At 44.0% G+C, this 16,844-nt stretch overlaps 1 protein-coding gene across 12 annotated transcripts in view; it reads left to right on the forward strand.

The window, feature by feature from the left end:
- Window positions 1–16,844, forward strand: part of LOC115163590 (RNA-binding protein Musashi homolog 2-like) — a 338,641-nt gene that overhangs the window by 169,089 nt on the left and 152,708 nt on the right. For all 12 annotated transcript variants that reach the window (XM_029715600.1, XM_029715603.1, XM_029715604.1 and 9 more), the window contains exon 7: window positions 4,998–5,046. In XM_029715600.1, coding sequence (XP_029571460.1) covers window positions 4,998–5,046 — 49 coding nt within the window. The remainder of the gene's footprint in view (window positions 1–4,997; window positions 5,047–16,844) is intronic.

Genomic DNA, 16,844 nt, shown 5'->3' on the forward strand with positions numbered 1-16,844 from the left:
CACTCACAGCAATCACTAGTGTACACACACACACACACACACACACACACACACACACACACACACACACACACACACACACACACACACACACACATGCGCCAGGGCTAACAAGTAAAAGGTCAGGCTCATTTCTGATTGAATGAATTCAGGGCGACACACTCTTGCTAGTGGTGGAAAAAGTACCCAACTGTCATACTTAAAGATACCTTAATAGAAAATGACTCAAGTAAAAATAAAAGTCACCCAGTAAAATTATTTGGTTTAAAACTTACTTAAGTATGAAAAGTGAATGTAATTTTCAAAAATATACTTAAGTGTCAAAAGTAAAAGTATAAATCATTTCAAATTCTTTATATTAAGCAATCCAGACGGCAACATTTTCTTATTTTTCAAAATACATTTACGGATAGCCAGTGGCACACTCCAACATTCAGACATAATTTACAAACGAAGCATGTGTGTTTAGTGAGTCCGCCAGATCAGTAGGAATGACAGTAGGGATTTTAAACTGCATTGCTGGTTAGGAGTTTGTAAGTAAGCATTTCACTCTAAGGTCTACTACACCTGTTGTATTCGGCGCATGTGACTAATACAATTTGATTTGATGACCAGGGATGTTTTGTTGATAAGTGCGTGAATTGGACCATTTTCCTGTCCTGCTAACCATTCAAAATGTAACGAGTACTTTTGGGTGTCAAGGAAAATGTATGGAGTAAAAAGTACAATATTTTCTTAAGGAATTTCGTGAAGTAAAAGTAGTCAAAATTATAAACAGTAAAGTAAATCACAGATACCCCAAAAAATGACTTAAGTAGTACTTTAAAGTATTTTCACTTAAGTACTTTACACCACTGCACCTAGCAGGGGTAGACAGAGGTGAAGGGGAACAAAAGGAGAACCTCCCCAGCTGCAGTGTAGCAGTAATAGTCCCTACCATACTGTTACATGGTAACAGGTGACACAGAGCCTCAGCCACCAGTGTAGAGAAGTAGGGGAGAGGGTGTGTGTGTGTGTGCTGGCAACTGTGGCCTTTATCCAGTCATACAGTTACAAATGAGGCAGCCTCTGGTGCTGTCCCCTCCCATCATCTGCTGGCTGGGACAGCTCTACACCTCTACTATTACACACACACATACACACACAGACACACACTCTTATTCACTCACACACACCGTTACCTAGCAACAGTGACTGGGGAACACTGCCCAGGCGGGCTCCGTCACCCCCCCCCCCCCACATATCCACAGCGACATTTAAAGGTCTGACCCCCCCACCTACATATCCTGCTGTGTCCAGCAATTTCTCTCCCTCTCTTAACTTAACAGCTGTATGCGAGGCAGCCACACCACCAGTGGTCCAGGTCCCAGGGACGCCTTCTTCCTGAAAATACACAATGCTCCACTTTTACACTGTCACATAAATATATGTTAGTGTGGCTGTATGTATGTCCGTTGTGTTCCGTGTGCGGTGCGGTAGTGGCGTTTAGTGTCTATCTTCATCAGGGGGACAGACAGTCAGATGAATCCTCATTGTGGCTGATTGAGCCTGATGAATATGATTATGGCTTATAGCAACAGGGCTCTTAGTGGAAGAGAGATTGATGCGTGCCTTCTGGGGAAGGGAAGGTAGTACGGAGGGTGAGTTGAAGCATAAGCTGTGTTCGAATACCCATACCAACATACTGTATACTACATACTTAATGAGTATATACTATATACTATTAGTTCATTTTGTATACTGTAAACAAAAGTTATTGTTTCAGTTGAGCGTACTAGCTCTTTGCCTGTCTACCGGAAGTTGATGCTGTTGCTATGCAACCTCTTGCTAGCTTGTTAGCATAACAAATGACTAGCTAAACATTTCACGATTTCTGGTGTGTTTGTAAATTCAATCTGGAGTGCCAGAGTGTGCTCTGGGCGTTTGTAAATCTAGAGCATTGTCAGATTGTCTGTTCGTAAATTCAGAGTGTTTCGCTCTCGGAGCGTTCAGGGCGCTCACTGGACGCTCTGGCCGATGAGTTGGGCAACGGCAGTCAAGCACCCAAGCTAACTGGATAACTTTGGCTAGCTACTTCCAGACACAAATGAGAGAACACTCTGACCATTTTACTCACCCAAGCAGAGCTGGTTAGGCTGTTTACATGTTATCCAGATCGTTGGTGACTGTAACTGTGCTGCTGGCAACAATTTAATTACGCTTTATTTTTACCAACGTTTACTGACACCGGTTATATTCAACGGCTGTTGAGTGTTGTAAAGTCATCAGTTATTGTGCGGTCTGACACACTCAGACTAGAGTGCACTGAAATCGGAGTAGATAGCCAGAATTATCAATGCCCATTGAAACGCGCAACGACTATACCACTTAGCTAAGAATGATGTGAATAATCAAGTCAATAAATGCTTGGTAGTTAGTTAGATAGCAGATAGTTAATATACTGCCTGGCAAGTTTGATCTATTAGTAGCCACCTAATGTTAGGTAACATACCGGTACATACTGATGTAATGCTCAACATTTTCTTAACATTTGTCATAATTAGTTAAAGCAATGAATTTGAATGCGCTCTCGTCGGACTTCGGTTGCATATTTAGCGTCATTTTCTTCAAATCTGAAAACGTGAAGCCACGGCCATTTTCTGAAGAATTGCATTATGGGCGCTAAAAGCACGGAAATAGTGTACACTGCTTGTATTTTGGTGAATTTAGTATGACATCCGGGGACATTTGGTATACTAACTATATCCATACTATGTCCAATAAGTATACTACAATTGAAGTCGGAAGTTTACATACACTTAGGTTGGAGTCATTAAAATTCGTTTTTCAACCACTCCACAAATTTCTTGTTGACAAACTATAGTTTTGGCAAGTCGGTTAGGACATCTACTTTGTGTATAAAACAAGTAATTTTTCCAACAATTGTTTACAAACAGATTATTTCACTTTTAATTCACTGTATCACAATTCCAGTGGCTAAGAAGTTTACATACACTAAGTTGACTGTGCCTTTAAACAGCTTGGAAAATTCCAGAAAAGGATGTCATGGCTTTAGAAGCTTCTGATAGGCTAATTGACATCATTTGAGTCAATTGGAGGTGTACCTGTGGATGTATTTCAAGGCCTACCTTCAAACTCAGTGCCTCTTTGCTTGACATCATGGGAAAATCAAAATAAATCAGCCAAGACATCAGAAAAAAAATTGTAGACCTCCACAAGTCTGGTTCATCATTGGGAGCAATTTCCAAATGCCTGAAGGTACCACATTCATCTGTACAAACAATATTACGCAAGTATAAACACCATGGGACCACGTAGCCGTCATACCGCTCAGGAAGGAGACATGTTCTGTCTCCTAGAGATTAACGTACTTTGGTGCAAAAAGTGCAAATCAATCCCAGAACAACAGCAAAGGACCTTGTGAAGATGCTGGAGGAACCAGGTACAAAAGTATCTATATCCACAGTAAAATGAGTCCTATATCAACATAACCTGAAAGGCAAGGAAGAAGGCACCGCTCCAAAACCGCCATAAAAAAGCCAGACTACGGTTTGCAACTGCACATGGGGACAAAGATCGTACCTTTTGGAGAAATGTCTTCTGTTCTAATGAAACAAAAATAGAACTGTTTGGCTATAATGACCATCGTTATGTTTGGAGGAAAAAGGGGGAGGCTTGCAAGCCGAAGAACACCATCCCAACCGTGAGGCACGGGGGTGGCAGCATCATGTTGTGGGAGTGCTTTGCTGCAGGAGGGACTGGTGCACTTCACAAAATAGATGGTGTCATGAGGACGGAAAATGATGTGGATATATTGAAGGAACATCTCAAGACATCAGTCAGGAAGTTAAAGCTTGGTTGCAAATGGGTCTTCCAAATGGACAATGACCCCAAGCATACTTCCAAAGTTGTGGCAAAATGGCTTAAGGACAACAAAGTCAAGGTATTGGAGTGGCCATCACAAAGCTCTGACCTCAATCACATAGATTGTGGGCATAACTGAAAAAGCACGTGTGAGCAAGGAGGCCTACAAACCTGACTCAGTTACACCAGCTCTGTCAGGAGGAATGGGTCAAAATTCACCCAATTTATTGTGGGAGGCTTGTGGAAGGCTACCCGAAAAGTTTGACCCAAGTTAAACAATTTAAAGGCAATGCTACCAAATAGTAATTGAGTGTATGTAAACTTCTGACCCACTGGGAATGTGATGAAAGAAATAAAAGCTGAAATAAATCATTCTCTCTACTATCATTCTGACATTTCTCATTCTCAAAATAAAGTGGTGATCCTAACTGACCTAAGACAGGGAATTTTTACAAGGATTAAATGACAGGAATTGTGAAAAACTGAGTTTAAATGTATTTGGCTAAGGTGTATGTAAACTTCCGACTTCAACTGTATATACTCAATTCACGTCACAAATAGTATGGTTAGTGCGGTTAGTATGAGTATTCGAACACAGCTAAAGTGTTTTTAGTAGGCAAGTCGGAGACTGTACTTTACACAACATTTATGTATTTATAGTGGTCTGTGTGGAAGGGGGGTGGGGCGGGGTCTCGGGTACACCTGAGAGGGAGAGTGTGTTTTTTTGGCATATTTTGGAATGTGTGTGTGGTTTTATGAGGCATGTGCTAGAATGTGTGTCTGTGACACAGAGAGATCGAAAGCCGATGTGTGTCCACCTATCTCCCAAATCATGATTCCGTTGCTGTGCTTGAGTTGGCACTGTCACTCGTGTCCTTGCAAACTCACACACTGAGCCTCTCTCAGGGTCCAGCATGTTCTTGACCTTGTGACGCCACAGCGCAGTCATTACTCACTCAACACATCTAGGGACATATGTCACACGGCCATATGTCTGTCTGTCTGTCTCTCTTTCTCTTTTAATCACACTCCTTCCCTCTCCATCTGTCTCCATCTCTGTCTCCATCTCTCTCTCCGTCTCTTTCAGTTGGTTTTTATTGAGACTAATCTCTTCCTCTTTTTGTGTCTTGCAGGTGGAGGACGCCATGCTTATGTTTGACAAAACAACTAACAGACACAGAGGTAAGTCAGTCTACATACTCCCTCCCTCATGTTGTACTTACCCTGCTATCTATTGGTGTGTGAACCATGGATGTTAGTGTGTGAAAGAATAGTTTAATTCTCCATGCAGTGGATTCATGGTCAGTTAAGTCAGTTAAGAACACATTTTTATTTTCAATGACAGCCTAGGAACAGTGGGTTAACTGTCTTCAGGGGCAGAACAACAGATTTTTACCTTGTCAGCTCAGGGATTCGATCTTGCAACCTTTCGGTTACTAGTCCAACGCTCTAACCACTAGGCTACCTGCCGAGCAAGGCGCGTTCTCAGAGCATGTGCAGAACAGCTGGCAGGCATATTCACAGTGATTTTCAACCTCTCCTTGTCCCAGTCTGTAATCCCAACATGATCACCATCTCATGCCACAATGACTACTGCCCATGAAGAGCTTGAGAGGCTGATTATGGCAAACATCAACTCCATCCTCCCAGACACCCTAGATCCACTTTCAATTTGCAAACGGTCCCAACAGATCCATAGACGACGCAATCTTCATTGCTCTCCACCCTGCCCTCACCCACCTAGATAAGAGGAATACCTATGTGAGAATGCTGTTTATTGACTACAGCTCTGCGCTCAACACCATTGTCCCCTCCAAGCTTAGGACCCTGGGACTGAACACCTCTCTGCAGCTGAATCCTAGAGTTCCTGACGGGCCGACCCCAGGTGGTGAGGGTAGGGAACATCACCTCCACCACGCTGACACTCAACACGGGGGCCCCACAAGGGAGTGTGCTTAGTCCCCTCTTGTACTCCTTGTTCGCCCACGACTGCGTGGCCAAGCACGACTGTAACGCTATCATCAAGTTTGCTGTCGACAGTGGTAGGCTTGATCGCTAGCAACGATGAGAGCCTACAGGGAGGAGGTCAGTGACCTGGCAGTGCCGGGAACAACAACCTCTCCCTCAACGTCAGTAAGACCAAGGAGCTGATCGGCGAGCACGCCCCCATCCACATCGACAGGGCTGCAGTGGAGCGGGTCGAGAGCTTCAAGTTCCTCCGTGTCCAAATCACTTAGAACTTAAAATGGTCCACACACACGCACAGTGGTGAAGAAGGCGCGACATTGCCTCTTCCCCCTGAGGAGGTTGAAAAGGTTTATCATGGGCCCTCAAATCCTCAAAAAGTCCTACAGTTGTACCATTGAGCGCATCTTGACCGGCTGCATCACTGCTTGGTATGGCAATAAGTACCACCTTTGATGGCATGGCGCTACAGAGTGTGCTGTGGCGAGTCCTGTACATCACTGGGGCTGATCTCCCTGCCATCCAGGATCTCTACCAGGCGGTGTGAAAGGAAGGCCCGGGAAACGTGAAAAGACTCCACCCACCCAAGCCATAGACTGTTCTCTCTGCTTCCGCACGGCTATTGGTAACAGTGTATCAAGTCTGACACCAACAGGCCCCTGAACAGCTTCTATCCCCAAGCCATAAGACTGCTAAATAGCTAACAAAATGGCTACACAGACTGAGTTCACCCTTTCTATTTTCTATGCACACTCACAGGCCCTACACACTCAAACACACTGACACTCCAACACACAATAGGCAGATACATTTACTCACATACAATCATATACGCTGCTGCGACTCTGTTTATCTTATATCCTGATTCCTAGTCACCTTACCCCAATACATATCTATGGATCCAGTATCCCTGCACATTGTAAATATGGTACTGGAACTGACTGACCCTGTATACAATATGCTTACTTACTTTCTCGTGTTCTTCTTATTTTCTTTTCTTGTGTTTTTGATCTACCTTGTTATTTTTTGTATTACATTTGTTATTGATTACTGCATTGATTACTGCATTGTTGGGGTTAAAGCTTGCAAGAAAAGCATTTCACTGTACTTGTGCACGTGACATTAAAACTTGAAACACTTTAAACACTCTGGAGCCGCACAAAACACCAAATGATGGAATGTATCGTGAAAGAATGGTGTTTTATCCCTCCAATAGAGTTCCAGACACTTGTAGAATCTATGCCGAGGCGTATTGAAACTCTTCTGGTGGCTCGTGGTGGCCCAATGCCCTAGCGAGACACTGTTGTGATTATTTATTTATTTTTTGGCAGTGCCTTCAGAAAGTATTCACTGTCCTTGACTTTTTCCACATTTTGTTGTTTTGCCACTTACGTACCTACACACAATACCCCATAATGTCAAAGTGGAATTATGTTTTTGGATTTTTTTTAACAAATTCATTAAAAATGAAAAACTGAAATGTCTTGAGTCAGTAAGTATTCAACCCCTTTGTTATGGCAAGCTTAAATAAGTTCAGGAGTAAAAATTTGCTTAACGAGTCACATAATAAGTTGCATGGACTCACTCGTTGTGCAATAATAGTGTTTAACATGATTTTAATGACTACCTCATCTCTGCACCCCACACATACAATTATCTGTAAGGTCCCTCAGTCGAGCAGTGAATTTAAAACACAGATTCAACCACAAAAACCAGGGAGATTTTCCAATGCCTCGCAAAGAAGGGCACCATTGGTAGATGGGTAAAAAAAAAAGAAAAGAAGCAGACATTGAATATCCCTTTGATCATGGTGAAGTTATTAATTACACTTTGGATGGTGTAGCAATACACCCAGCCATTACAAAGATACAGACGTCCTTCCTAACTCAGTTGCCGGAGAGGAAGGAAACCGCTTTGGGATTTCACCATGAGGCCATCGGTGACTTTAAAACAGTTAGAATTGAATGAAGATGGATCAGCAACATTGTAGTTACATTGAAGTCTCTTCTTCTTATTGGTGTCCTTTAGTAGTGTTTTGTTTTTGCAGCAATTCGTCCATGAAGGCCTGATTCACGCAGTCTCCTCTGAACAGTTGATGTTGAGATGTGTCTGTTACTTGAATTCTGTGAAGCATTTATTTGGGCTGCAATCTGAGGTGCAGTTAATTGCCTATTTCTGAGGCTGGTAACTCTGGGTCTTCCTTTCCTGTGGCAGATCTCATGAGAGCCAGTTTCATTATAGCACTTGATGCTTTTTGCGACTGCACTTGAAGAAACGTTCCATTTTTTTGTCTTAAAGTAATGATGGACTGTCGTTTCTCTTTGCTTATTTGGACTTGATCTTTTACCAAATAGGGCTATCTTCTGTATACCACCCCTACCATGTCACAACACAACTGATTGGCTCAAACGCATTAAGAAGGAAATAACTTCCACAAATGAACTTTTAACAAGGCACACCAGTTAATTGAAATGCATTCCAGGTGACTACCTCATGAATCTTGTTGAGAGAATGCCCAAAACTGTGCAAAGCTGTCATCAAGGCAAAGGGTGGCTACTTTGAAGAAAATATATTTTGATTTGATTAACACTTTTTTGGTTAATACATGATTCCATATGTGTTATTTCATAGTTTTGATGTCTTCAGCATTCTACAATGTAGAAAATAGTCAAAATAAAGAAAAACCCTTGAATGAGTAGGTGTGTCCAGACTGTTGACTGGTACTGTATATAAGACCTCTATAGATGCATGCACAAACACTTACACCTTGTTAGATTGACCCTATATGGTTGTTTTATTCACTGTAAATTTAATTGGCCTGCCTCCCCCTCTATCCCTTTCCCCCATCATGTGATGTGTTGATAGGGATTTGGCCAGGCGTTTTGGGGGCTGACTAGGAGGAAAGGGTTACGAAACAGAGTGAGTCTGTGTGGTCCGATAACACTGCTGATAGTGGGCCGAGCCGGACGCGTGCTTGCATTTATCTCCCCCTCTTATCTCCAGGCCTTATCTGGCTTTAGCGGGGAGGCTTCTCTCTAAAGCAGAGGACTTTCCAAAGACAGAGCGCTGGCTCCACACTAAAGCCTGCTGGCCTGTTTTTCCTTTTTTTCACTGGATCTACACAAAAGAGCTCACCGTTTACTCACACAAACGCACACGCACACAGGCACAAGCGCATATCGCAATATAATATTTTTACGATATGTTGGATTGGACATTTTGAACATTGAGATATTAAAGACATGATAGATCAGACGCATAGTATATTAAGGAGTGAGATCTGTAGAAAGACACAGTGGCTTTGGAATGTGTTGGACCGATGGGAGGAGAGCACCGTGTTAATGTAGGGGAGACAGATGGACATCTGTGGACTAGGTGAAAGAGGGGTTGAGGTCAGGAGGTCAGGTCAGATCCCCTGAAGGGAGTAATAAGGGTTTAGTATCCTGTTACTCTTTTCCTGTAGAACCATAAGATGAAAGGATTGGAGAGAAGGAGGAGTGTCTTAAGTGGGATATATATATCTGTGATGTGAGAAATTTGGGTTGTCTGAATTACAGCTGTACAGAACCTTTGGGAAGAATTAAACTTGGTTAAAGCTTCTCTAGTGTCCGTGAGTTATTTACTCTGAAAAATAAGAACCTAACAGATATAACAAAAATAAGTAGCTAACTCCAGTCGGCTGTACCTTCACCAAAACTCAGGCATTTTTCATCATATAGCTTGTTCTCCATCTTCTTTTTAAATAATGAGCCAAAATATGCTGGAGAGGGTCAAGTTCACATCTGTACACAGGAGTGCATCATCACTCCATGTTTATGGTCTTAATTGCAGCAGCCTGATAACAACAGGTCTATCATGTCTTTCTGCTTAACGGACAACTTTGTGTCCCAAAGTAGTGTGCTGTGTGTGACATGTGGTTGTACTGTGTTTTGTGTGTCAGCCGCTTAGCGTCAGGGGATCGGACAGCTCTACAATATAATTTTTTTTCCTTTATTTGAGTCATTCCAATAAATGATTGTAAAACAATATGTAAAACAATATGTTCAAATTGTGCTCCCTACCTCTGCGGAAGCACAGTTCCCGCTCAGCCCAGTCAAAACTGTTCGCTGCTCTGGCACCCCAATGGTGGAACAAGCTCCCTCACGACGCCCCCCCCCCCCCCAAAAAAAAAATATATAGATGTACTATTGTAAAGTGGTTGTTCCACTGGATATCATAAGGTGAATGCACCAATTTGTAAGTAGCTCTTGATAAGAGCGTCTGCTAAATGACGTAAATGTGTCTCATTTGAATAAATTCTGCTATTTAGAACACAGTGATTTGAATGCTGTATGGACTCTGACCTTCAGCTCCATGCATACTTCATGAGTTCTTAGCACTATTCCCAGGGTTCTCTGCTCCACTCAGGAGTCAGCGGTCCCTCTCCTCTAGTTCTGGTTGTGAAGCGACTAGGAACCCTCCCACAGGGCACGCTTGGTGGCCATAGCTACTAGCTGGTAGATCAGGGACTCTGGGGGTGTTTCAAGGAACCTGCCTCTCACTAGAGACTGATATTGGAGGTTGGAGAGAGGGAGGGAGGGACAGATAGAGAGAGGCGTAGTGGGGTCAGGCTTAGGTTAAAAGTGTTTTACCTGGTGCTAGTATCGTTTAACGTGGATGAAAAGGCCTGTTTATTCTCCCCTGGCTGTGTGATTGGTTTGATTGGAGTACGGGGCACCCGGGTCAACAACACAACTGTCACGGCTATTAGGAATACAACTTGTAAACATCCAGCTAGATAGTCAGACAATGGCAGCAAGGGTAAGGGCAAACCATTTCCATGATGGTGAGAGAATAAAATACCCTTTCGTTCCCGGGACTTTCAAAGTGAGACGGAGAGTGATGTTTCACATTTGCCTTCACCGCTGTGGTTTTGCAGCAGATGCGTTTCACTCTAATCCATTCTGCATTTGGAACGCATATGATTGTCCTTTTGTATCACTCTGTCTGTTCTGTTGGTCCTCTCCGCTCATCCCCCTTCCATTATCCTAGCTGTTAAACTGGGTCCTGGAGGTTACATTTAGAACAGCTTGCCAGTAATTGTCCAGTTCCCCTCAGTGAATTGACTGGCACACAAACCGCTATTGTATTGGCGAAGCAAAGAGCCATAAAAAAATGCAGCATCTGAGGATAGTGTTTGAATGGATATGTGACATCAAGGTAAACTCTGTGCTATGGCTATTCAGAGAGGCAGGAGAGCTCTCCTATCCACACTCATATCACTGCTATTCAGAGGCAGGAGAGCTCTCCTATCCACACTCATATCACTGCTATTCAGAGGCAGGAGAGCTCTCCTATTCACACTCATATCACTGCTATTCAGAGGCAGGAGAGCTCTCCTATTCACACTCATATCACTGCTATTCAGAGGCAGGAGAGCTCTCCTATTCACACTCATATCACTGCTATTCAGAGGCAGGAGAGCTCTCCTATTCACACTCATATCACTGCTATTCAGAGGCAGGAGAGCTCTCCTATTCACACTCATATCACTGCTATTCAGAGGCAGGAGAGCTCTCCTATTCACACTCATATCACTGCTATTCAGAGGCAGGAGAGCTCCCCTATTCACACTCATATCACTGCTATTCAGAGAGGCAGGAGAGCTCTCCTATTCACACTCATATCACTGCTATTCAGAGGCAGGAGAGCTCTCCTATTCACACTCATATCGCTGCTATTCAGAGGCAGGAGAGCTCTCCTATTCACACTCATATCACTGCTATTCAGAGGCAGGAGAGCTCTCCTATTCACACTCATATCACTGCTATTCAGAGGCAGGAGAACTCTCCTATTCACACTCATATCGCTGCTATTCAGAGGCAGGAGAGCTCTCCTATCCACACTCATATCGCTGCTATTCAGAGAGGCAGGAGAGCTCTCCTATTCACACTCATATCGCTGCTATTCAGAGGCAGGAGAGCTCTCCTATTCACACTCATATCACTGCTATTCAGAGGCAGGAGAGCTCTCCTATTCACACTCATATCACTGCTATTCAGAGGCAGGAGAGCTCTCCTATTCACACTCATATCACTGCTATTCAGAGGCAGGAGAGCTCTCCTATTCACACTCATATCGCTGCTATTCAGAGGCAGGAGAGCTCTCCTATTCACACTCATATCGCTGCTATTCAGAGGCAGGAGAGCTCTCCTATTCACACTCATATCGCTGCTATTCAGAGGCAGGAGAGCTCCCCTATTCACACTCATATCGCTGCTATTCAGAGGCAGGAGAGCTCTCCTATTCACACTCATATCGCTGCTATTCAGAGGCAGGAGAGCTCTCCTATTCACACTCATATCGCTGCTATTCAGAGGCAGGAGAGCTCCCCTATTCACACTCATATCGCTGCTATTCAGAGAGGCAGGAGAGCTCTCCTATTCACACTCATATCACTGCTATTCAGAGGCAGGAGAGCTCTCCTATTCACACTCATATCGCTGCTATTCAGAGGCAGGAGAGCTCTCCTATTCACATTCATATCGCTGCTATTCAGAGGCAGGAGAGCTCTCCTATTCACACTCATATCGCTGCTATTCAGAGGCAGGAGAGCTCTCCTATCCACACTCATATCACTGCTATTCAGAGGCAGGAGAGCTCTCCTATTCACACTCATATCACTGCTATTCAGAGGCAGGAGAGCTCTCCTATTCACACTCATATCACTGCTATTCAGAGGCAGGAGAGCTCTCCTATTCACACTCATATCACTGCTATTCAGAGGCAGGAGAGCTCTCCTATTCACACTCATATCACTGCTATTCAGAGGCAGGAGAGCTCTCCTATTCACACTCATATCACTGCTATTCAGAGGCAGGAGAGCTCTCCTATTCACACTCATATCGCTGCTATTCAGAGGCAGGAGAGCTCTCCTATTCACACTCATATCACTGCTATTCAGAGGCAGGAGAGCTCTCCTATTCACACTCATATCACTGCTATTCAGAGGCAGGAGAGCTCTCCTATTCACACTCATATCACTGCTATTCAGAGACTGAGACTGTCAGCTGGGTGAGTCATCATTGTCTCTGCCTCGAAACGTCCACACTCTCTCTCTAGGATTATTAAGTAGTCTATTTGGTAAACTAGTGCTGCTAGCTGGAATATACCGCGCATCACAGCTCTGTGTGTTGATGTTCGGCTGTGTGACGTGTGCTGATGTTCGGCTGTGTGACGTGTGTTGATGTTCGCTTGTGTGTGTGTGTGTGTGTGTGTGTGTGTGTGTGTGTGTGTGTGTGTTGATGTTCGGCTGTGTGACGTGGGTTGATGTTCGCTTGTGTGTGTGTGTGTTGATTTCTGGCTGTGTGTGTGTGTGTTGATGTTTGGCTGTGTGACGTGTGTTGATGTTTGGCTGTGTGGGTGTGTGTGTGTGTGTGTGTGTGTGTGTGTGTGTGTGTGTGTGTGTGTGTGTGTGTGTGAAAGATCCGCTGCAGCCTGTTCTTCCACTCCTGACACTCATGTGAAGTATTCAGCAGTGTCCTTCAGTGTGTGGCGAGGTGACTGATGAAATTACTGCTAAAAGACATCCTCACAAAGGCTGAGTCACACAGCCTCTCCCTGGAGGACGCATTCGAGGACAGTCAGGGATGAAATGAAACTCATGGGGTGCTTCTCAGTAGTCTCAAGATGCTTCATATCTTGGTCCTGACATGTGTCTGTCTGGGTGATCTTCTTTTCTATAGATTGTAACATCAGCTAATGATGAAACCCAACGAAACAGTTCCTGCTGTGAATGGATGTCTGAAGACATACAGTATAAAACAAAATGCCAACCACATCTAACAGAAAACCAACATGACAGGGAGAGATGTAGGCCGTCTTTGTAAAATTAGAATGTGTTCTTAACTGACATGCCTAGTTAAATAAAGGTTAAATATTTATTTTTTTAAGATTCAACAATGCTTAGAACAGTGTAATATTTGATATTTTCAACATGTTAAACATTTAAGGTAATTGATTTTGTTCTTGAAACACAATTATTTATATTGTAGCACTGTCACAATACAGCAGCTACTAACAATCACGATCAGTAACAAACACAATGGCACTGTTGCGTTTGATCAAATGCACTTCAACTTCACAGATTTCTCTGTGGTGATTGGACATGTCCCTTGAAGCAGAGTCAAAGGAGAGCAGAGAGAATGTTAGCAACTGTCCTCGAAAGGCATTTTACATTTTTGGCTTTTCAGTGTCAGTTAAATTTCTTTTTTGGCCCATTTTACCTGAGGTAATGAGGCTGCCTAATAATTATGCACACCTTGATAGAAGGTGTTATTCACTTTCGCCACACCCTCCCTCATTACACAAATACATATCACCTGAAAATGATTCAATCAAATAAGCATTCAAGTTTATATGGTTTGGAGTTCGAAAATGTGAATAGAAACAATGATAAGATCAGAATACTCACTTGCCTAATAATTGTGCACGCAGTGTAATGTTAGCGACAGTGGTAGGGGAGAGTGTATGATGTGAGTGACAGTGGTAGGGGAGAGTGTATGATGTTAGCGACAGTGGTAGGGGAGAGTGTATGATGTGAGTGACAGTGGTAGGGGAGAGTGTATGATGTGAGTGACAGTGGTAAGGGAGAGTGTATGATGTTAGCGACAGTGGTAAGGGAGAATGTATGATGTGAGTGACAGTGGTAGGGGAGAGTGTATGATGTGAGTGACAGTGGTAGGGGAGAGTGTATGATGTGAGTGACAGTGGTAAGGGAGAGTGTATGATGTGAGTGACAGTGGTAGGGGAGAGTGTATGATGTGAGTGACAGTGGTAAGGGAGAGTGTATGATGTGAGTGACAGTGGTAGGGGAGAGTGTATGATGTGAGTGACAGTGGTAGGGGAGAGTGTATGATGTGAGTGACAGTGGTAGGGGAGAGTGTATGATGTGAGTGGCAGTGGTAGGGGAGAGTGTATGATGTGAGTGACAGTGGTAGGGGAGAGTGTATGATGTGAGTGACAGTGGTAGAGGAGAGTGTATGATGTGAGTGACAGTGGTAGAGGAGAGTGTATGATGGGAGTGACAGTGGTAGGGGAGAGTGTATGATGTGAGTGGCAGTGGTAGGGGAGAGTGTATGATGTGAGTGACAGTGGTAGGGGAGAGTGTATGATGTGAGTGACAGTGGTAGGGGAGAATGTATGATGTGAGTGACAGTGGTAGGGGAGAGTGTATGATGTGAGTGACAGTGGTAGGGGAGAGTGTATGATGTGAGTGACAGTCATAGGGGAGAGTGTATGATGTTAGCGACAGTGGTAGAGGAGAGTGTATGATGTGAGTGACAGTGGTAGAGGAGAGTGTATGATGTGAGTGACAGTGGTAGGGGAGAGTGTATGATGTTAGCGACAGTGGTAGGGGAGAGTGTATGATGTGAGTGACAGTGGTAAGGGAGAGTGTATGATGTGAGTGACAGTGGTAGGGGAGAGTGTATGTGTGGGCCTGTAATCTGTTTATCTGGACTGGTAGCTCAGGGATGACAAGGATCCCGTGTGGCTCAGTTGGTAGAGCGTGGTGTTTGCAATGCCAGGGTTGTGGGTTCGATTCCCACAGGGGACCAGTTCGGAGAAAAGATTTATGAAATGTATGCATTCACTACTGTAAGTCGCTCTGGATAAGAGTGTCTGCTAAATTACTAAAATGTAAATGTATGTTGCAGGCCCCATATCAGCAGTAAAGACTGAATCTAATGTCACAGCACTCTGGTATCCACCACCACTGGGAAAGGTGGGTGAGAGCCTAGTTTGTGAGAATAATATTGCCATTTCCCCCCGTGAAAATCCAGTGAGTCCTATGTAGTCTACAAGACCACAAAATATGGTCCGGCAAAACAATATGCATCATGAGAATGGTGGTGATTAGGGAAAGTGTCGTTTGAAACCACAGGTCCCCTTATCTTTAACACAGGACTTGTATTTGCTTTGGGATTACAGGAAACCCACACAGAACAACAGTGGGAACATGGCTTGGATGAGCTGATTGCTGTAACGCAGCGTCTCCTTCTAGTTCTCTGTCAGCTGGAGGGTGATTGGAGCTCACTTTGGGAGGGGGACTCTGAGACGTTGCGGACCTGTGTTCCCCTGCCCTGACTCGGGGTGGAGCCTTCAGAAGCATTCCACCTCCAGCAATTATAGATCAGCTTCTCTTCCATTCCATCAGCAACACAAAAGCTCTTCAGTTGCAAAGAACAGGTTTCAACTGGTTGGTGCAGAAACTTTGTGCAACTAAACTAAAACAGGACTTTGTATCCAGGGGCTTTATTCAATGCGGTGTAACATTACAAACATATTCTACATGACGTATTCATGTTTGTTCTATAAACATTATACATTTCTCTCTGAAAGTACTGTACAGTTTCACCCTCGTCTATAAGCCCCAGGGTTTTCTTTTCAGAAGGACTGTCACCATCCCCCTCCTGTGTAAAGTGACGTCCCTCAGGGCATTCTTCCATTTCTGCTGACTCCCCGTCCTGTCAGAACCGTGACAGTGTTGCGGTCGCTGTGCAAACAATAGAAGCGCCTCCGGGTGCCGTCGATTTGCTTCCGAAGGTCTTTAAAACCCACCAAAGGTTATCCCAGTGTGTCTGTGGCTGAAGCCTCTTGCCCTTTTGAGAAATAACAGCAATACTTCCCCCGCACACAACGAGACACGTTAATGTGACAAAGATCCCTGAGCAAATGAAATTAGATATACCTTAACCTTTCCTGGTACCATTTCAAAGGGTTACGCCAGCCCTCTCTATTAGCTAGCTGTTAATAGCCTATTTTGGTGCCGTTTAGATTGTAATTCAGCCCACTGTTAGCATTTCGCATGAAGTGTCATTGAAATATCATGGCTAATCCTATGCGTGTCCCTCGTCCGTGCTTAATTGGAGGTCTAATCATAGTGACATTGACAGTAATGAGTTCAGTCACTCTAGATGGCTGAGATCCCAGCTGAAGGTGTATGTGTGTGTGCCATTGTCCTTCAGGCTGGGAAG

The sequence above is a fragment of the Salmo trutta genome, chromosome 26, assembly GCF_901001165.1.
Source record: "Salmo trutta chromosome 26, fSalTru1.1, whole genome shotgun sequence".
NCBI classification, from domain to species: domain Eukaryota; kingdom Metazoa; phylum Chordata; class Actinopteri; order Salmoniformes; family Salmonidae; genus Salmo; species Salmo trutta.